This window comes from Coregonus lavaretus, assembly GCF_964263955.1.
Source record: "Coregonus lavaretus genome assembly, chromosome: 12".
Taxonomy (NCBI): Eukaryota; Metazoa; Chordata; class Actinopteri; order Salmoniformes; family Salmonidae; genus Coregonus; species Coregonus lavaretus.
In genome coordinates, this window is record NC_139999.1 from 7,790,444 (window position 1) to 7,813,117 (window position 22,674).

Sequence of the window (22,674 nt, forward strand, 5' to 3'; positions counted from 1 at the left end):
GTTTTTATTATTATTATTATTATTTTTATTTATTTTTTATTTTATTTTTTAAAATAATTTTATTTAAGGGGGCGGCGCCCTAGCGCCCTCTATCGGCCAGCCGCCACTGCCCCTAGCCCCTTTGCCTTCTCCAGTCCTTTCCTGCCTCAGGATGCAACAGACAGTGTGACGTCCCACTAACACAGTGAGACCAATGAAACAGTCCCTGTCCTTACTTCCTTGCTGACTGTAATGTGTTTACTGCCTGTGGAGATTACAAGGAAGCAGCTTGCAGAGCGGAGCGAGCAGGGAAGGCCGGGGGCAGCTGCTGTTTTCGCCTACTAGCAGGCAGCAGCAGGCTGCATGGGGGAGAGAGAGGGGACTACAGGAAGGATGGCGTTATGGAGAAATGCATCTTGGGCCGGGCAGCAAGGCTCAGGTAAAGCCAATGGACCACCCAGATCCACGGCCAGGTAGGCTTATACTAAGTCCTTATAGGCCCTAACCTCAACTATTTATAATTTCTGAATAAATGGATCACAATTTCTACCATTATGTCATTTTTACTCAGAAGTACAGTTCATTGAGGGCTTGGAATAAGACACATTTTTGGAGGATTGATTGAAAGTATGTTGTCAACTTACAACCAGTCAGAGCACAAATGTGAGCCTCACTTCCTTTACTGAGCCTCACTCTTCTCCTTCTTCCCCCATGTGCTGTGTGTTGATCTGATCCCCAGTGGAAAGAAAGTCTCTCTATCCCAGGTCTGCATAACTTAACTGTTGAATTCTGTCCAACAGCAGAGGATTCCAAATGAATTCAGCTGCTAGAATGTGGCCTATAGCTCTGTAGGTTATCATGAGATGACAGAGTAAATGACTTCATTACTTGACTTGGTTGATATTGGGTAACTCTGGGTTGTAAATAGGCTAACTGTGCTTTAACATGAACTTGGGAATGTTTCCCATTCTTCATCTTGGGATGTATTATCAGGAGTATTATCAGGGTTAGTATCAAGGTTTTCAGACAATAACATTTACTGTATTTATAGTTCCTGTATAACAATGATACGTTACCTCCATGTGCTGTGGGGGGTTGGTGGTGCTCGGGACGTTTACAGCTTTGTTTAAAAATCGGTATAGGCTTCGGGTTGTTTCCATTCCAGAATCCTGAGGTGAAACAAGGAAGCCTGCCGATCAGATCAGATTGTGAACTTTCTTCGTTCCTCATTCTACAGAAGTCTCTAGGGGAATATTCCTGTGGTTGTGAACCTTGTGACTTTCTGAGGATCACTCTGCTCTGAGCTGTTTGACTGCTTTGCCTTTAAGCTCGGTTTTCTCACTTAAAAATCCTAGTGTCCAATAAAAGGCTATTTTTAGACCTTGAAGAAACTACTGTAATAGGTGATTTGATTATAAAAGCATGTGTAATATGCTACTTACATCACCACTTCCCTGCTTAAGAGTATGCACACGAGACAGCCTATAGGGAGGAGGTCAGAGACCTGGCAGTGTGGTGCCAGGACAACAACCTCTCCCTAAACATCAGCAAGACAAAGGAGCTGATCGTGGACTACAGGAAACGGAGGGCCGAGCACGCCCCCATCCACATCAACAGAGCTGTAGTGGAACGGGTCGAGAGCTTCAAGTTCCTCGGTGTCCACATCACTAAGGAATTAACATGGTCCACACACACCAACACAGTCGTGACAAAGGCACGACAGCGCCTCTTGCCCATCAGGAGGCTGAAAAGATTTTGCACGGGCCCTCAGATCCTCAAACAGTTCTACAGCTGTACCATTGAGAGCATCTTGACTGGCTGCATCACCGCCTGGTACGGCAACTGCTTGGCATCTGACCTCAAGGTGCTACAGAGGGTAGTGTGTATGGCCCAGTACATCACTGGGGCCGAGCTCCCTGCTATTCAGGACCTCTATACCAGGCGGTGTCAGAGGCCAGGAAAATTGTCAAAGACCCCAGCCACCCAAGTCATAGACTGTTTACTCTGCTACAGCACTGCAAGCGGTACCAAAGCGCCAAGTCTGGGACCAAAAGGCTCCTGAACAATTTCGAACCCCAAGCCATAAGACTGCTGAGCAGTCAATGAAATGGCTACCAGGACTATTTGCGTTTACCCTTTTTTGCACTCAATCTCTTGCACTGACTCTATGCACACTCACTGGACTCTACCCACACACTCACACATACTTACACTGACACTCCAACATGCGTGCACACACACACACACACACACACTAAATACGCTCACACACACAAAACACACAAATGCATATTGACACCACACACACACACATTCACACGTTCACACTCTCCACATAAGCTGCTGCTACTCTGTTTATTATCTATCCTGATTGCCTCGTCACTTTTATCCCTACCTACATGTACATATGACCTCAACTACCTTGTACCCCTGCACATCGACTCGGTACTCCTTGTATATAGCCCCATTATTGTTATCTATTGTGTTCCTATTTTCTAGTTTTATTAGCAACTTGTCTTACTTTTTAACTCTGCATTGTTGAGAAAGGGCTTGTACGCATCTCACTTGTATTCGGCGGATTTGACAAATCATTTGATTTTGATTAAGCATATCAGCCTAAAATCAGCCTGAAATAATGATTCTGCTGTCAGCATTATCTAATAACAATATTGAAGATACTGTAGAGCCTACATTTGACATACAATGAGGATATGTTTTATTTAACTTGGTCTGTTGTTGATAAAGTCTCAAAACAACTTGATTATTTTCCCCTTTCACCATTCAGCCTGGCAGTTTTGGTTTGCCTAATCACCTGTTAACTTAGTGTTGGGGGAGCAGAGCGGGTGAAATGAGAGTTGGGGGAGCAGAGAGGGTGAAATGAGAGTTGGGGGAGCAGAGAGGGTGAAATGAGAGTTGGGGGAGCAGAGAGGGTTAAAGGAGAGTTGGGGGAGCAGAGAGGGTTAAAGGAGAGTTGGGGGAGCAGAGAGGGTTAAAGGAGAGTTGGGGGAGCAGAGAGGGTTAAAGGAGAATTGGGGGAGCAGAGAGGGTTAAAGGAGAGTTGGGGGAGCAGAGAGGGTGAAATGAGAGTTGGGGGAGCAGAGAGGGTGAAATGAGAGTTGGGGGAGCAGAGAGGGTGAAATGAGAGTTGGGGGAGCAGAGAGGGTTAAAGGAGAGTTGGGGGAGCAGAGAGGGTTAAAGGAGAGTTGGGGGAGCAGAGAGGGTTAAAGGAGAGTTGGGGGAGCAGAGAGGGTTAAAGGAGAGTTGGGGGAGAGTTGGGGGAGCAGAGAGGGTGAAATGAGAGTTGGGGGAGCAGAGAGGGTTAAAGGAGAGTTGGGGGAGCAGAGAGGGTTAAAGGAGAGTTGGGGGAGTAGAGAGGGTTAAAGGAGAATTGGGGGAGCAGAGAGGGTTAAAGGAGAGTTGGGGGAGCAGAGAGGGTGAAAGGAGAGTTGGGGGAGTAGAGAGGGTTAAAGGAAAATTGGGGGAGTAGAGAGGGTTAAAGGAGAGTTGGGGGAGAAGAGAGGGTTAAAGGAGAGTTGGGGGAGCAGAGAGGGTTAAAGGAGAGTTGGGGGAGAAAGGGAGAGTGAAAGGAGAGTTGGGGAGAGAGTGAAAGGAGAGTTGATGAGATAGGAGGGGAGGAGGGAGTGGAGGAGGAAGGTCACTGGCAAGTAATGCTGACAAGCCTGTTACCCTGGCTTCCTCAACCCTGTCACCTCACACAGGTATGGACAGTAATAATAGACACGTATTTACCTTCTAGGAACGATGATGTCGCTACATCTATCTCCTTCACTTTGATTTATGGGATTGAGTTGATTGAGATTCTCTTTAGCTGTGAAAAACAAACATGTGAAGTGTGTTTTTTTGATCACACCACCTGTGAATACACAATATATGTGGTCTTCTGAGCTCTTGCAACGCCAGAATAGAGGGTTCAATTCCAGGGACCACCCACACGTAAATAAATGCGTAACACACTGTGCATTAGTGTTGCTTATCCACTCCAGTCAGGTGGGTTGTGGAGGCCAGATCTAGGATTGAATCATAGTCCAGGATTACAGGGAGTGTCCCCAGAGGGAGGGGACAACTAGGTGTTGATGACTAGCCACCATCGCTCACACACAACATTCCTCCATCTGTCACCTCACATAAATGTACACCACATGCACTCGGCCATTAAAAGCCCTGCAGCACTGAAATCTTATTTTTTGACTAGAGAGAGCAGAAAACAAAAGAGCCTTGAAGCACCGATTTGAGAATGGGAAACAGAAGATTGACTGGTAAAACCCAGTTGATTTTGCTGTGAAGAGGCATTAAGTTGCGCGGGAGGACATGCGAGGCGGAGGGGAGGTTTGTGTGCAGGCTCACTCCTATCTCCTGCATCTCCAGACGCGGCTGAACAGCTTGAAGCTCCGAACCACACGCGGCCCCTTCAGTAGGCTGCGATCCAAATCAACCTCCCACGTTATCGACAGGTATGTAGGTCCACTGGACTGGACTATATGATTCTGGATCTGCTACCTACTGACTTAGGTAAGGCTCTTAACTTGAGATCACAGGCTTCAGTCAGACTCTAGAGTTAATCGTGATGTCAATGGGAGATTTGGTGTGAATTCTTGAGTTATGCGACCCTTATAGATACTGAATGCCCCACTCCATGGCACCGTACTGTATCACTACCAACACGGGTTAGAATGAATCAACAGTAGTTTCCTTATGCTTGACTGACTGACTGTGGAAGCAGAGTGTGTTTTTATCCAGAGCGACTTACAGGAGCAATTAGGGTTAAGTGCCTTGCTCAAGGGCACAACGACAGATTTTTCACCTAGTCGGCTCGGGGATTAGAACCAGCGACCTTTCGGTTACTGGCACTATGCTCTTAACCACTAAGCTATCTGCCGCCCTAGTGTGTATGTTGCTGCTGTTGTTTGTTAGCCTATATTGTCTGTAGGACTTAGTTCTGTCGGGCATCATGTGTGCTATGCACATTCCACAGGTTGTGGCAGGTTGCAGCCTATTTTAGGAGGGCACAGATGGAGCGGGGATGGGCTGTCGTGTGTGTGTGTGTGTGTGTGTGTGTGTGTGTGTGTGTGTGTGTGTGTGTGTGTGTGTGTGCACGTGCGTGCGTGTGCGTGCGTGTCAGTGCTGCAGATGTTGTGTGATTTATAAGGCCTGATTCTGTTCACATGATTTTGTCTGGAAGGTTATGTGAGCATTAATAGTCAGGAGAGATTCCAGAGGAAAAATACCATAAAATACAACACATTTGCTTTGATATTCTATGTTCTGTTTGTGTTCTATAACAGTTGTTTTATGTGTTCTATAACAGTTGTTATATGTGTTCTATAACACTGTTGTGATCTGATGGACTGAATCTTTCTATAGTCTGATAGAGAAATAGATGCTAAAATATTTGATCATAAGCATGGGGATTGTCCACGAGGTGAAAGAGTATTTTTGTGCATTCTGATTTTCTGTCTTTCTTTGGGAAACCTGGTTAAACAGCCTACTGTTGTCGATCTGTGAGCCTGGTCTGATATCAAGGGATTATCTGTTTATTTCCACATTGTTTTAAGGAGCTTTTTAAACAGGTCATAGAAATGGGCAACACCAGTCAGTCACCCTGCCCTGTATAGGACTAGGCTGGACCCATTTAGCATGTCAAAGGGCTGAGTAGATGGTTTTATCAATGGTCCTCATTGATTAGGCTATCAAGAGGAGAAGTAGGAACATTTCCACCTCACTCTAACTGATTGCAAACAAAACTACAGGAAGCTACAGTACAAACTGTGAAACAAAACTACAGGAAGCTACAGTACTAACTTTGAAACAAAACTACAGGAAGCTACAGTACTAACTTTGAAACAAAACTACAGGAAGCTACAGTACTAACTGTGAAACAAAACTACAGGAAGCTACAGTACAAACTGTGAAACAAAACTACAGGAAGCTACAGTACAAACTGTGAAACAAAACTACAGGAAGCTACAGTACAAACTGTGAAACAAAACTACAGGAAGCTACAGTACAAACTGTGAAACAAAACTACAGGAAGCTATAACACAAACTGTGAAACAAAACTACAGGACGCTACAGTACAAACTGTGAAACAAAACTACAGGAAGCTACAGTACAAACTGTGAAACAAAACTACAGGAAGCTACATTACTAACTGTGAAACAAAACTACAGGAAGCTACAGTACAAACTGTGAAACAAAACTACAGGAAGATATAGCAAAACTGTGAAACAAAACTACAGGAAGCTACAGTACAAACTGTGAAACAAAACTACAGGAAGCTACAGTACAAACAGTGAAAAAAAACTACAGGAAGCTATTGTACAAACTGTGAAAAGAAACTACAGGAAGCTACAGTACAAACTGTGAAACAAAACTACAGGAAGCTACAGTACAAACAGTGAAAGGAAATCACAAAGAGAAATTCTGAGAGTAAACAAGACTGTAGCTTCCAACTGTTTTGGTGTTTGGAGTCATTGTGTCGCCTCTTAATGACAGCGGAGTCATTGTGTCGCCTCTTAATGACAGCGGAGTCATTGAGTCACCTCTTATTGACAGCGGAGTCATTGAGTCGCCTCTTAATGACAGCGAAGTCATTGTGTCGCCTCTTAATGACAGTGGAGTCATTGAGTCGCCTCTTAATGACAGCGGAGTCATTGTGTCGCCTCTTAATGACAGCGGAGTCATTGTGTCGCCTCTTAATGACAGTGGAGTCATTGAGTCGCCTCTTAATGACAGCGGAGTCATTGTGTCGCCTCTTAATGACAGCGGAGTCATTGTGTCGCCTCTTAATGACAGTGGAGTCATTGAGTCGCCTCTTAATGACAGCGGAGTCATTGTGTTGCCTCTTAATGACAGCGGAGTCATTGTGTCGCCTCTTAATGACAGCGGAGTCATTGTGTCGCCTCTTAATGACAGTGGAGTCATTGAGTCGCCTCTTAATGACAGCAGAGTTATTGAGTCGCCTCTTAATGACAGTGGAGTCATTGAGTCGCCTCTTAATGACAGCAGAGTTATTGAGTCGCCTCTTAATGACAGCGGAGTCATTGTGTCACCTCAGGCCTTGTGTCTCTGTGTCTCTGTTGATTGAGAATAATAACTACCTGCCTGTACGCTCTACACATGAACAGCAGACTGGAACTACTGCCACTATTATTAGTCAAGGGATTTATCTCTGAATCCTTGGGTTATTGGGGGATTGGGTTATTAGATTTTCTATGGAACTTTTGACTTGTCAAGGTATTAATTACGTAAATAGTGTGTTGAATATTATGCAACCACAATCATTGGATTATTTTCATCTAATTTTGATTTAAAGGAAACATGTGGCCTGGAGAAAGCTCGGTGGAAACAGCGCCACAGTGACATCTACTGGGCACACACAGTATCACGCCCCCGGGGCAGTATTATTGAGAACAATGGAAACCGGAGTCTTTGTGTTCGTCCAGTCCACGCTCTCCCTCTCCTCCCTCAGGCCCTGCCTCCTTCCCTCCCGCACTCCCTCCCGCACTCCCTCCCTGCATCCCTCCTCCAGCTTTTGTCTCTCCATCTCTCTGGAATCTGGATCCCTCGTCTCTCTATTATTATCGTCTCTCCGTTTATCGTGGATGTTTTGTTGTTTCCTCGTGTCTGTCTGTTCGTCAGGAGCCCCAGTCCCTCCGAGATGAACGGTGAGCCCTGGGCCAGGCCAAGATACCAGGACCAAGCAGCAGCTGAACATTGTACAGCATCCCACCAGGAACAACAAGAGCACCCTGACAAACTGTGCCTGGACTCCTTCTGGAGCGAGGTGGAGAATATACGAAGCCAGGGCAGCGGATACACTGACCTTGACACTGACAGCGCCAGACGAGACTCCAGACACTCTGAAGGTAAGAACAGAGATAGAGGAGTAGTGTGTCAGTCAGTCGATTACCTGCATGAGCCTATTGTCTTAATGTAAATAGTGAGAATTGGTTGTTATTGGGTTGCCTGTTCTTTTTTGGCGAGTTGTGTTGCGTTGAACCATGTGTGTGTGTGTGTGTCTGTGCTGTATGGAACCACAATATTATTTGCAATTTTGCAATAAGATCCAGTTTTAGTCATTACACAGACGGTACATATGCTATGCATGGAACTGCAGGTAATAGTATAATGTGAACAGTCACATGCACGTACAAAAGCGCGCGCACGCATACACTCATACACACACACACACACACACACACACACACACACACACAAACACACATACACGCATGCAGACGTGCACAAACACGCAGTATGTATAACAGGGTTATCCCCAAAGAATGTAGGAGCCCCACCTTGTGGACTTAGCTGCGCCACTATGTAAAACAATTCATATATATATATATATTTTTTTTTACACACACACACTGTGAATTACACGGCCCTTATAACTATGGTCCCTGTTCTGTTGACCATTGAAAAATGAAATTACCAGGATAATTCTAGGAAAAATACTGTGAGAAAATATTTAAATATTAATGAAATGAAATAATTCATTTCATCACTGTGTCTGCTACTTTATTGGTTATCCTTTCAGGTGTTAAATCTCACAGCCCCCTCTGGCCCCTCCCCCTAGACTGGTTCATCAGCACCACCTTGTTAAAATATCCTGGGGAGAACTCTGGATAGTCTCTGTGATGATGCTGTTATGTAATGACTAATAAGGGTTTACTTAAGTTGTATTGTATTGTTCCCCAGAGGGAGAGCAGGAGGAGCAGTGGCTGCAGGATGCCGGTCTCTCCACTCTGATCAGGCAGCAGAAGCAGAGACCAGACAGGGACAGAGACAGAGACAGTGAGGACCAGGATGTTGACCAGGCCATACTGCTGTCCACTCTGACCCGTACGCAGGCCGCTGCCGTCCAGAGGAGACTGGACTCCTACACGCTGTCCCTGAGGAAGAGGAACAAACCCCCGCCGCGTGACGTCAGGGACGTCTTCAGCTCATCACCGTCCTCTATTGCTCAGGTCAGACTGACTGCTGACACATTGTTTAGTACTGTCTTACTGTCAGACTGACTGCTGACACATTGTTTAGTACTGTGTTACTGTCAGACTGACTGCTGACACATTGTTTAGTACTGTCTTACTGTCAGACTGACTGCTGACACATTGTTTAGTAATGTCTTACTGTCCCACTGACTGCTGACACATTGTTTAGTACTGTCTTACTGTCAGACTGACTGCTGACACATTGTTTAGTAATGTCTTACTGTCCCACTGACTGCTGACACATTGTTTAGTACTGTCTTACTGTCCCACTGACTGCTGACACATTGTTTAGTACTGTCTTACTGTCAGACTGACTGCTGACACATTGTTTAGTAATATCTTACTGTCAGACTGACTGCTGACACATTGTTTAGTACTGTCTTACTGTCAGACTGACTGCTGACACATTGTTTAGTAATGTCTTACTGTCCCACTGACTGCTGACACATTGTTTAGTACTGTCTTACTGTCAGACTGACTGCTGACACATTGTTTAGTAATGTCTTACTGTCCCACTGACTGCTGACACATTGTTTAGTACTGTCTTACTGTCCCACTGACTGCTGACTCATTGTTTAGTAATGTCTTACTGTCTCACTGACTGCTGACACATTGTTTAGTAATGTCTTACTGTCCCACTGACTGCTGACACATTGTTTAGTAATGTCTTACTGTCAGACTGACTGCTGACACATTGTTTAGTACTGTGTTACTGTCAGACTGACTGCTGACACATTGTTTAGTACTGTCTTACTGTCAGACTGACTGCTGACACATTGTTTAGTACTGTGTTACTGTCTCACTGACTGCTGACACATTGTTTAGTACTGTCTTACTGTCAGACTGACTGCTGACACATTGTTTAGTACTGTGTTACTGTCAGACTGACTGCTGACACATTGTTTAGTACTGTCTTACTGTCAGACTGACTGCTGACACATTGTTTAGTACTGTCTTACTGTCAGACTGACTGCTGACACATTGTTTAGTAATGTCTTACTGTCAGACTGACTGCTGACACATTGTTTAGTACTGTCTTACTGTCAGACTGACTGCTGACACATTGTTTAGTAATGTCTTACTGTCAGACTGACTGCTGACACATTGTTTAGTAATGTCTTACTGTCCCACTGACTGCTGACACATTGTTTAGTACTGTCTTACTGTCAGACTGACTGCTGACACATTGTTTAGTAATGTCTTACTGTCCCACTGACTGCTGACACATTGTTTAGTACTGTCTTACTGTCCCACTGACTGCTGACTCATTGTTTAGTAATGTCTTACTGTCTCACTGACTGCTGACACATTGTTTAGTAATGTCTTACTGTCCCACTGACTGCTGACACATTGTTTAGTAATGTCTTACTGTCCCAATGACTGCTGACACATTGTTTAGTACTGTCTTACTGTCCCACTGACTGCTGACACATTGTTTAGTACTGTCTTACTGTCAGACTGACTGCTGACACATTGTTTAGTAATGTCTTACTGTCCCACTGACTGCTGACACATTGTTTAGTAATGTCTTACTGTCAGACTGACTGCTGACACATTGTTTAGTAATGTCTTACTGTCCCACTGACTGCTGACACATTGTTTAGTACTGTCTTACTGTCAGACTGACTGCTGACACATTGTTTAGTAATGTCTTACTGTCCCACTGACTTCTGACACATTGTTTAGTAATGTCTTACTGTCCCACTGACTGCTGACACATTGTTTAGTAATGTCTTACTGTCCCACTGACTGCTGACACATTGTTTAGTACTGTCTTACTGTCCCACTGACTGCTGACACATTGTTTAGTACTGTCTTACTGTCAGACTGACTGCTGACACATTGTTTAGTAATGTCTTACTGTCCCACTGACTGCTGACACATTGTTTAGTACTGTCTTACTGTCCCACTGACTGCTGACACATTGTTTAGTACTGTCTTACTGTCAGACTGACTGCTGACACATTGTTTAGTAATGTCTTACTGTCCCACTGACTGCTGACACATTGTTTAGTACTGTCTTATGGTCAGACTGACTGCTGACACATTGTTTAGTACTGTGTTACTGTCAGACTGACTGCTGACACATTGTTTAGTACTGTCTTACTGTCCCACTGACTGCTGACACATTGTTTAGTACTGTCTTACTGTCCCACTGACTGCTGACACATTGTTTAGTAATGTCTTACTGTCAGACTGACTGCTGACACATTGTTTAGTACTGTGTTACTGTCAGACTGACTGCTGACACATTGTTTAGTAATGTCTTACTGTCCCACTGACTGCTGACACATTGTTTAGTAATGTCTTACTGTCAGACTGACTGCTGACACATTGTTTAGTACTGTCTTACTGTCCCACTGACTGCTGACACATTGTTTAGTAATGTCTTACTGTCAGACTGACTGCTGACACATTGTTTAGTAATGTCTTACTGTCAGACTGACTGCTGACACATTGTTTAGTACTGTCTTACTGTCAGACTGACTGCTGACACATTGTTTAGTACTGTGTTACTGTCAGACTGACTGCTGACACATTGTTTAGTACTGTCTTACTGTCAGACTGACTGCTGACACATTGTTTAGTACTGTCTTACTGTCAGACTGACTGCTGACACATTGTTTAGTAATGTCTTACTGTCAGACTGACTGCTGACACATTGTTTAGTAATGTCTTACTGTCAGACTGACTGCTGACACATTGTTTAGTAATGTCTTACTGTCAGACTGACTGCTGACACATTGTTTAGTAATGTCTTACTGTCCCACTGACTGCTGACACATTGTTTAGTAATGTCTTACTGTCAGACTGACTGCTGACACATTGTTTAGTAATGTCTTACTGTCCCACTGACTGCTGACACATTGTTTAGTAATATCTTACTGTCCCACTGACTGCTGACACATTGTTTAGTACTGTCTTACTGTCAGACTGACTGCTGACACATTGTTTAGTACTGTGTTACTGTCAGACTGACTGCTGACACATTGTTTAGTACTGTGTTACTGTCAGACTGAATGCTGACACATTGTTTAGTACTGTCTTACTGTCAGACTGACTGCTGACACATTGTTTAGTACTGTGTTACTGTCAGACTGACTGCTGACACATTGTTTAGTACTGTGTTACTGTCAGACTGACTGCTGACACATTGTTTAGTACTGTCTTACTGTCAGACTGACTGCTGACACATTGTTTAGTACTGTCTTACTGTCAGACTGACTGCTGACACATTGTTTAGTAATGTCTTACTGTCAGACTGACTGCTGACACATTGTTTAGTACTGTCTTACTGTCCCACTGACTGCTGACACATTGTTTAGTACTGTCTTACTGTCAGACTGACTGCTGACACATTGTTTAGTAATGTCTTACTGTCAGACTGACTGCTGACACATTGTTTAGTACTGTCTTACTGTCAGACTGACTGCTGACACATTGTTTAGTACTGTCTTACTGTCAGACTGATTGCTGACACATTGTTTAGTACTCTCTTACTGTCCCACTGACTGCTGACACATTGTTTAGTACTGTCTTACTGTCAGACTGACTGCTGACACATTGTTTAGTACTGTCTTACTGTCAGACTGAATGCTGACACATTGTTTAGTACTGTCTTACTGTCAGACTGACTGCTGACACATTGTTTAGTAATGTCTTACTGTCAGACTGACTGCTGACACATTGTTTAGTACTGTCTTACTGTCAGACTGACTGCTGACACATTGTTTAGTACTGTCTTACTGTCAGACTGACTGCTGACACATTGTTTAGTACTGTCTTACTGTCAGACTGACTGCTGACACATTGTTAGTACTGTCTTACTGTCAGACTGACTGCTGACACATTGTTTAGTAATGTCTTACTGTCAGACTGACTGCTGACACATTGTTTAGTAATGTCTTACTGTCCCACTGACTGCTGACACATTGTTTAGTACTGTCTTACTGTCAGACTGACTGCTGACACATTGTTTAGTAATGTCTTACTGTCCCACTGACTGCTGACACATTGTTTAGTACTGTCTTACTGTCAGACTGACTGCTGACATATTGTTTAGTACTGTCTTACTGTCAGACTGACTGCTGACACATTGTTTAGTACTGTCTTACTGTCAGACTGACAGCTGACACATTGTTTAGTAATGTCTTACTGTCCCACTGACTGCTGACACATTGTTTAGTACTGTGTTACTGTCAGACTGACTGCTGACACATTGTTTAGTAATGTCTTACTGTCCCACTGACTGCTGACACATTGTTTAGTACTGTGTTACTGTCAGACTGACTGCTGACACATTGTTTAGTACTGTCTTACTGTCAGACTGACTGCTGACACATTGTTTAGTAATGTCTTACTGTCCCACTGACTGCTGACACATTGTTTAGTACTGTCTTATGGTCAGACTGACTGCTGACACATTGTTTAGTACTGTGTTACTGTCAGACTGACTGCTGACACATTGTTTAGTAATGTCTTACTGTCCCACTGACTGCTGACACATTGTTTAGTAATGTCTTACTGTCAGACTGACTGCTGACACATTGTTTAGTACTGTCTTACTGTCCCACTGACTGCTGACACATTGTTTAGTAATGTCTTACTGTCAGACTGACTGCTGACACATTGTTTAGTAATGTCTTACTGTCAGACTGACTGCTGACACATTGTTTAGTACTGTCTTACTGTCAGACTGACTGCTGACACATTGTTTAGTACTGTGTTACTGTCAGACTGACTGCTGACACATTGTTTAGTACTGTCTTACTGTCAGACTGACTGCTGACACATTGTTTAGTACTGTCTTACTGTCAGACTGACTGCTGACACATTGTTTAGTAATGTCTTACTGTCAGACTGACTGCTGACACATTGTTTAGTAATGTCTTACTGTCAGACTGACTGCTGACACATTGTTTAGTAATGTCTTACTGTCAGACTGACTGCTGACACATTGTTTAGTAATGTCTTACTGTCCCACTGACTGCTGACACATTGTTTAGTAATGTCTTACTGTCAGACTGACTGCTGACACATTGTTTAGTAATGTCTTACTGTCCCACTGACTGCTGACACATTGTTTAGTAATGTCTTACTGTCCCACTGACTGCTGACACATTGTTTAGTACTGTCTTACTGTCAGACTGACTGCTGACACATTGTTTAGTACTGTGTTACTGTCAGACTGACTGCTGACACATTGTTTAGTACTGTGTTACTGTCAGACTGACTGCTGACACATTGTTTAGTACTGTGTTACTGTCAGACTGAATGCTGACACATTGTTTAGTACTGTCTTACTGTCAGACTGACTGCTGACACATTGTTTAGTACTGTGTTACTGTCAGACTGACTGCTGACACATTGTTTAGTACTGTGTTACTGTCAGACTGACTGCTGACACATTGTTTAGTACTGTCTTACTGTCAGACTAACTGCTGACACATTGTTTAGTACTGTCTTACTGTCAGACTGACTGCTGACACATTGTTTAGTAATGTCTTACTGTCAGACTGACTGCTGACACATTGTTTAGTACTGTCTTACTGTCCCACTGACTGCTGACACATTGTTTAGTACTGTCTTACTGTCAGACTGACTGCTGACACATTGTTTAGTAATGTCTTACTGTCAGACTTACTGCTGACACATTGTTTAGTACTGTCTTACTGTCAGACTGACTGCTGACACATTGTTTAGTACTGTCTTACTGTCAGACTGACTGCTGACACATTGTTTAGTACTCTCTTACTGTCCCACTGACTGCTGACACATTGTTTAGTACTGTCTTACTGTCAGACTGACTGCTGACACATTGTTTAGTACTGTCTTACTGTCAGACTGAATGCTGACACATTGTTTAGTACTGTCTTACTGTCAGACTGACTGCTGACACATTGTTTAGTAATGTCTTACTGTCAGACTGACTGCTGACACATTGTTTAGTACTGTCTTACTGTCAGACTGACTGCTGACACATTGTTTAGTACTGTCTTACTGTCAGACTGACTGCTGACACATTGTTTAGTACTGTCTTACTGTCAGACTGACTGCTGACACATTGTTTAGTACTGTCTTACTGTCAGACTGACTGCTGACACATTGTTTAGTAATGTCTTACTGTCAGACTGACTGCTGACACATTGTTTAGTAATGTCTTACTGTCCCACTGACTGCTGACACATTGTTTAGTACTGTCTTACTGTCAGACTGACTGCTGACACATTGTTTAGTAATGTCTTACTGTCCCACTGACTGCTGACACATTGTTTAGTACTGTCTTACTGTCCCACTGACTGCTGACTCATTGTTTAGTAATGTCTTACTGTCTCACTGACTGCTGACACATTGTTTAGTAATGTCTTACTGTCCCACTGACTGCTGACACATTGTTTAGTAATGTCTTACTGTCAGACTGACTGCTGACACATTGTTTAGTACTGTGTTACTGTCAGACTGACTGCTGACACATTGTTTAGTACTGTCTTACTGTCAGACTGACTGCTGACACATTGTTTAGTACTGTGTTACTGTCTCACTGACTGCTGACACATTGTTTAGTACTGTCTTACTGTCAGACTGACTGCTGACACATTGTTTAGTACTGTGTTACTGTCAGACTGACTGCTGACACATTGTTTAGTACTGTCTTACTGTCAGACTGACTGCTGACACATTGTTTAGTACTGTCTTACTGTCAGACTGACTGCTGACACATTGTTTAGTAATGTCTTACTGTCAGACTGACTGCTGACACATTGTTTAGTACTGTCTTACTGTCAGACTGACTGCTGACACATTGTTTAGTAATGTCTTACTGTCAGACTGACTGCTGACACATTGTTTAGTAATGTCTTACTGTCCCACTGACTGCTGACACATTGTTTAGTACTGTCTTACTGTCAGACTGACTGCTGACACATTGTTTAGTAATGTCTTACTGTCCCACTGACTTCTGACACATTGTTTAGTAATGTCTTACTGTCCCACTGACTGCTGACACATTGTTTAGTAATGTCTTACTGTCCCACTGACTGCTGACACATTGTTTAGTACTGTCTTACTGTCCCACTGACTGCTGACACATTGTTTAGTACTGTCTTACTGTCAGACTGACTGCTGACACATTGTTTAGTAATGTCTTACTGTCCCACTGACTGCTGACACATTGTTTAGTACTGTCTTACTGTCCCACTGACTGCTGACACATTGTTTAGTACTGTCTTACTGTCAGACTGACTGCTGACACATTGTTTAGTAATGTCTTACTGTCCCACTGACTGCTGACACATTGTTTAGTACTGTCTTATGGTCAGACTGACTGCTGACACATTGTTTAGTACTGTGTTACTGTCAGACTGACTGCTGACACATTGTTTAGTAATGTCTTACTGTCCCACTGACTGCTGACACATTGTTTAGTACTGTCTTATGGTCAGACTGACTGCTGACACATTGTTTAGTACTGTCTTACTGTCAGACTAACTGCTGACACATTGTTTAGTACTGTCTTACTGTCAGACTGACTGCTGACACATTGTTTAGTAATGTCTTACTGTCAGACTGACTGCTGACACATTGTTTAGTACTGTCTTACTGTCCCACTGACTGCTGACACATTGTTTAGTACTGTCTTACTGTCAGACTGACTGCTGACACATTGTTTAGTAATGTCTTACTGTCAGACTGACTGCTGACACATTGTTTAGTACTGTCTTACTGTCAGACTGACTGCTGACACATTGTTTAGTACTGTCTTACTGTCAGACTGACTGCTGACACATTGTTTAGTACTCTCTTACTGTCCCACTGACTGCTGACACATTGTTTAGTACTGTCTTACTGTCAGACTGACTGCTGACACATTGTTTAGTACTGTCTTACTGTCAGACTGAATGCTGACACATTGTTTAGTACTGTCTTACTGTCAGACTGACTGCTGACACATTGTTTAGTAATGTCTTACTGTCAGACTGACTGCTGACACATTGTTTAGTACTGTCTTACTGTCAGACTGACTGCTGACACATTGTTTAGTACTGTCTTACTGTCAGACTGACTGCTGACACATTGTTTAGTACTGTCTTACTGTCAGACTGACTGCTGACACATTGTTTAGTACTGTCTTACTGTCAGACTGACTGCTGACACATTGTTTAGTAATGTCTTACTGTCAGACTGACTGCTGACGCATTGTTTAGTAATGTCTTACTGTCCCACTGACTGCTGACACATTGTTTAGTACTGTCTTACTGTCAGACTGACTGCTGACACATTGTTTAGTAATGTCTTACTGTCCCACTGACTGCTGACACATTGTTTAGTACTGTCTTACTGTCCCACTGACTGCTGACTCATTGTTTAGTAATGTCTTACTGTCTCACTGACTGCTGACACATTGTTTAGTAATGTCTTACTGTCCCACTGACTGCTGACACATTGTTTAGTAATGTCTTACTGTCAGACTGACTGCTGACACATTGTTTAGTACTGTGTTACTGTCAGACTGACTGCTGACACATTGTTTAGTACTGTCTTACTGTCAGACTGACTGCTGACACATTGTTTAGTACTGTGTTACTGTCTCACTGACTGCTGACACATTGTTTAGTACTGTCTTACTGTCAGACTGACTGCTGACACATTGTTTAGTACTGTGTTACTGTCAGACTGACTGCTGACACATTGTTTAGTACTGTCTTACTGTCAGACTGACTGCTGACACATTGTTTAGTACTGTCTTACTGTCAGACTGACTGCTGACACATTGTTTAGTAATGTCTTACTGTCAGACTGACTGCTGACACATTGTTTAGTACTGTCTTACTGTCAGACTGACTGCTGACACATTGTTTAGTAATGTCTTACTGTCAGACTGACTGCTGACACATTGTTTAGTAATGTCTTACTGTCCCACTGACTGCTGACACATTGTTTAGTACTGTCTTACTGTCAGACTGACTGCTGACACATTGTTTAGTAATGTCTTACTGTCCCACTGACTTCTGACACATTGTTTAGTAATGTCTTACTGTCCCACTGACTGCTGACACATTGTTTAGTAATGTCTTACTGTCCCACTGACTGCTGACACATTGTTTAGTACTGTCTTACTGTCCCACTGACTGCTGACACATTGTTTAGTACTGTCTTACTGTCAGACTGACTGCTGACACATTGTTTAGTAATGTCTTACTGTCCCACTGACTGCTGACACATTGTTTAGTACTGTCTTACTGTCCCACTGACTGCTGACACATTGTTTAGTACTGTCTTACTGTCAGACTGACTGCTGACACATTGTTTAGTAATGTCTTACTGTCCCACTGACTGCTGACACATTGTTTAGTACTGTCTTATGGTCAGACTGACTGCTGACACATTGTTTAGTACTGTGTTACTGTCAGACTGACTGCTGACACATTGTTTAGTACTGTCTTACTGTCCCACTGACTGCTGACACATTGTTTAGTACTGTCTTACTGTCCCACTGACTGCTGACACATTGTTTAGTAATGTCTTACTGTCAGACTGACTGCTGACACATTGTTTAGTACTGTGTTACTGTCAGACTGACTGCTGACACATTGTTTAGTAATGTCTTACTGTCCCACTGACTGCTGACACATTGTTTAGTAATGTCTTACTGTCAGACTGACTGCTGACACATTGTTTAGTACTGTCTTACTGTCCCACTGACTGCTGACACATTGTTTAGTAATGTCTTACTGTCAGACTGACTGCTGACACATTGTTTAGTAATGTCTTACTGTCAGACTGACTGCTGACACATTGTTTAGTACTGTCTTACTGTCAGACTGACTGCTGACACATTGTTTAGTACTGTGTTACTGTCAGACTGACTGCTGACACATTGTTTAGTACTGTCTTACTGTCAGACTGACTGCTGACACATTGTTTAGTACTGTCTTACTGTCAGACTGACTGCTGACACATTGTTTAGTAATATCTTACTGTCAGACTGACTGCTGACACATTGTTTAGTAATGTCTTACTGTCAGACTGACTGCTGACACATTGTTTAGTAATGTCTTACTGTCAGACTGACTGCTGACACATTGTTTAGTAATGTCTTACTGTCAGACTGACTGCTGACACATTGTTTAGTAATGTCTTACTGTCAGACTGACTGCTGACACATTGTTTAGTAATGTCTTACTGTCCCACTGACTGCTGACACATTGTTTAGTAATGTCTTACTGTCAGACTGACTGCTGACACATTGTTTAGTAATGTCTTACTGTCCCACTGACTGCTGACACATTGTTTAGTAATGTCTTACTGTCCCACTGACTGCTGACACATTGTTTAGTACTGTCTTACTGTCAGACTGACTGCTGACACATTGTTTAGTACTGTCTTACTGTCAGACTGACTGCTGACACATTGTTTAGTACTGTGTTACTGTCAGACTGACTGCTGACACATTGTTTAGTACTGTCTTACTGTCAGACTGACTGCTGACACATTGTTTAGTACTGTCTTACTGTCAGACTGACTGCTGACACATTGTTTAGTAATGTCTTACTGTCAGACTGACTGCTGACACATTGTTTAGTACTGTCTTACTGTCCCACTGACTGCTGACACATTGTTTAGTACTGTCTTACTGTCAGACTGACTGCTGACACATTGTTTAGTAATGTCTTACTGTCAGACTGACTGCTGACACATTGTTTAGTACTGTCTTACTGTCAGACTGACTGCTGACACATTGTTTAGTACTGTCTTACTGTCAGACTGACTGCTGACACATTGTTTAGTACTCTCTTACTGTCCCACTGACTGCTGACACATTGTTTAGTACTGTCTTACTGTCAGACTGACTGCTGACACATTGTTTAGTACTGTCTTACTGTCAGACTGAATGCTGACACATTGTTTAGTACTGTCTTACTGTCAGACTGACTGCTGACACATTGTTTAGTAATGTCTTACTGTCAGACTGACTGCTGACACATTGTTTAGTACTGTCTTACTGTCAGACTGACTGCTGACACATTGTTTAGTACTGTCTTACTGTCAGACTGACTGCTGACACATTGTTTAGTACTGTCTTACTGTCAGACCGACTGCTGACACATTGTTTAGTACTGTCTTACTGTCAGACTGACTGCTGACACATTGTTTAGTAATGTCTTACTGTCAGACTGACTGCTGACACATTGTTTAGTAATGTCTTACTGTCCCACTGACTGCTGACACATTGTTTAGTACTGTCTTACTGTCAGACTGACTGCTGACACATTGTTTAGTAATGTCTTACTGTCCCACTGACTGCTGACACATTGTTTAGTACTGTCTTACTGTCAGACTGACTGCTGACACATTGTTTAGTAATGTCTTACTGTCCCACTGACTGCTGACACATTGTTTAGTACTGTGTTACTGTCAGACTGACTGCTGACACATTGTTCAGTAATGTCTTACTGTCCCACTGACTGCTGACACATTGTTTAGTACTGTGTTACTGTCAGACTGACTGCTGACACATTGTTTAGTACTGTCTTACTGTCAGACTGACTGCTGACACATTGTTTAGTACTGTCTTACTGTCAGACTGACTGCTGACACATTGTTTAGTACTGTCTTACTGTCAGACTGACTGCTGACACATTGTTTAGTACTGTGTCTTATGGTCAGACTGACTGCTGACACATTGTTTAGTACTGTGTTACTGTCAGACTGACTGCTGACACATTGTTTAGTACTGTCTTACTGTCCCACTGACTGCTGACACATTGTTTAGTACTGTCTTACTGTCCCACTGACTGCTGACACATTGTTTAGTAATGTCTTACTGTCAGACTGACTGCTGACACATTGTTTAGTACTGTGTTACTGTCAGACTGACTGCTGACACATTGTTTAGTAATGTCTTACTGTCCCACTGACTGCTGACACATTGTTTAGTAATGTCTTACTGTCAGACTGACTGCTGACACATTGTTTAGTACTGTCTTACTGTCCCACTGACTGCTGACACATTGTTTAGTAATGTCTTACTGTCAGACTGACTGCTGACACATTGTTTAGTAATGTCTTACTGTCAGACTGACTGCTGACACATTGTTTAGTACTGTCTTACTGTCAGACTGACTGCTGACACATTGTTTAGTACTGTGTTACTGTCAGACTGACTGCTGACACATTGTTTAGTACTGTCTTACTGTCAGACTGACTGCTGACACATTGTTTAGTACTGTCTTACTGTCAGACTGACTGCTGACACATTGTTTAGTAATGTCTTACTGTCAGACTGACTGCTGACACATTGTTTAGTAATGTCTTACTGTCAGACTGACTGCTGACACATTGTTTAGTAATGTCTTACTGTCAGACTGACTGCTGACACATTGTTTAGTAATGTCTTACTGTCCCACTGACTGCTGACACATTGTTTAGTAATGTCTTACTGTCAGACTGACTGCTGACACATTGTTTAGTAATGTCTTACTGTCCCACTGACTGCTGACACATTGTTTAGTACTGTCTTACTGTCAGACTGACTGCTGACACATTGTTTAGTAATGTCTTACTGTCCCACTGACTGCTGACACATTGTTTAGTACTGTCTTACTGTCAGACTGACTGCTGACACATTGTTTAGTACTGTCTTACTGTCAGACTGACTGCTGACACATTGTTTAGTACTGTCTTACTGTCAGACTGACAGCTGACACATTGTTTAGTAATGTCTTACTGTCCCACTGACTGCTGACACATTGTTTAGTACTGTGTTACTGTCAGACTGACTGCTGACACATTGTTTAGTAATGTCTTACTGTCCCACTGACTGCTGACACATTGTTTAGTACTGTGTTACTGTCAGACTGACTGCTGACACATTGTTTAGTACTGTCTTACTGTCAGACTGACTGCTGACACATTGTTTAGTAATGTCTTACTGTCCCACTGACTGCTGACACATTGTTTAGTACTGTCTTATGGTCAGACTGACTGCTGACACATTGTTTAGTACTGTGTTACTGTCAGACTGACTGCTGACACATTGTTTAGTACTGTCTTACTGTCCCACTGACTGCTGACACATTGTTTAGTACTGTCTTACTGTCCCACTGACTGCTGACACATTGTTTAGTAATGTCTTACTGTCAGACTGACTGCTGACACATTGTTTAGTACTGTGTTACTGTCAGACTGACTGCTGACACATTGTTTAGTAATGTCTTACTGTCCCACTGACTGCTGACACATTGTTTAGTAATGTCTTACTGTCAGACTGACTGCTGACACATTGTTTAGTACTGTCTTACTGTCCCACTGACTGCTGACACATTGTTTAGTAATGTCTTACTGTCAGACTGACTGCTGACACATTGTTTAGTAATGTCTTACTGTCAGACTGACTGCTGACACATTGTTTAGTACTGTCTTACTGTCAGACTGACTGCTGACACATTGTTTAGTAATGTCTTACTGTCCCACTGACTGCTGACACATTGTTTAGTACTGTCTTACTGTCAGACTGACTGCTGACACATTGTTTAGTACTGTCTTACTGTCCCACTGACTGCTGACACATTGTTTAGTACTGTCTTACTGTCAGACTGACTGCTGACTCATTGTTTAGTAATGTCTTACTGTCCCACTGACTGCTGACACATTGTTTAGTACTGTCTTACTGTCAGACTGA

The 22,674-nt window shown here is 42.9% G+C and overlaps 1 protein-coding gene across 1 annotated transcript in view; it reads left to right on the forward strand.

The window, feature by feature from the left end:
* Positions 1 to 231: 231 nt before the first annotated feature.
* Positions 232 to 22,674, forward strand: part of LOC311138928 (rho GTPase-activating protein 40-like) — a gene marked incomplete at both ends in the record, with an annotated part of 34,462 nt that continues 12,019 nt past the window's right edge. The window contains 4 exon segments of the mRNA XM_084173742.1: positions 232 to 321; positions 325 to 452; positions 7,639 to 7,865; positions 8,701 to 8,969. Of these exon segments, the coding sequence (XP_084029868.1) occupies positions 232 to 321; positions 325 to 452; positions 7,639 to 7,865; positions 8,701 to 8,969 (714 nt within the window).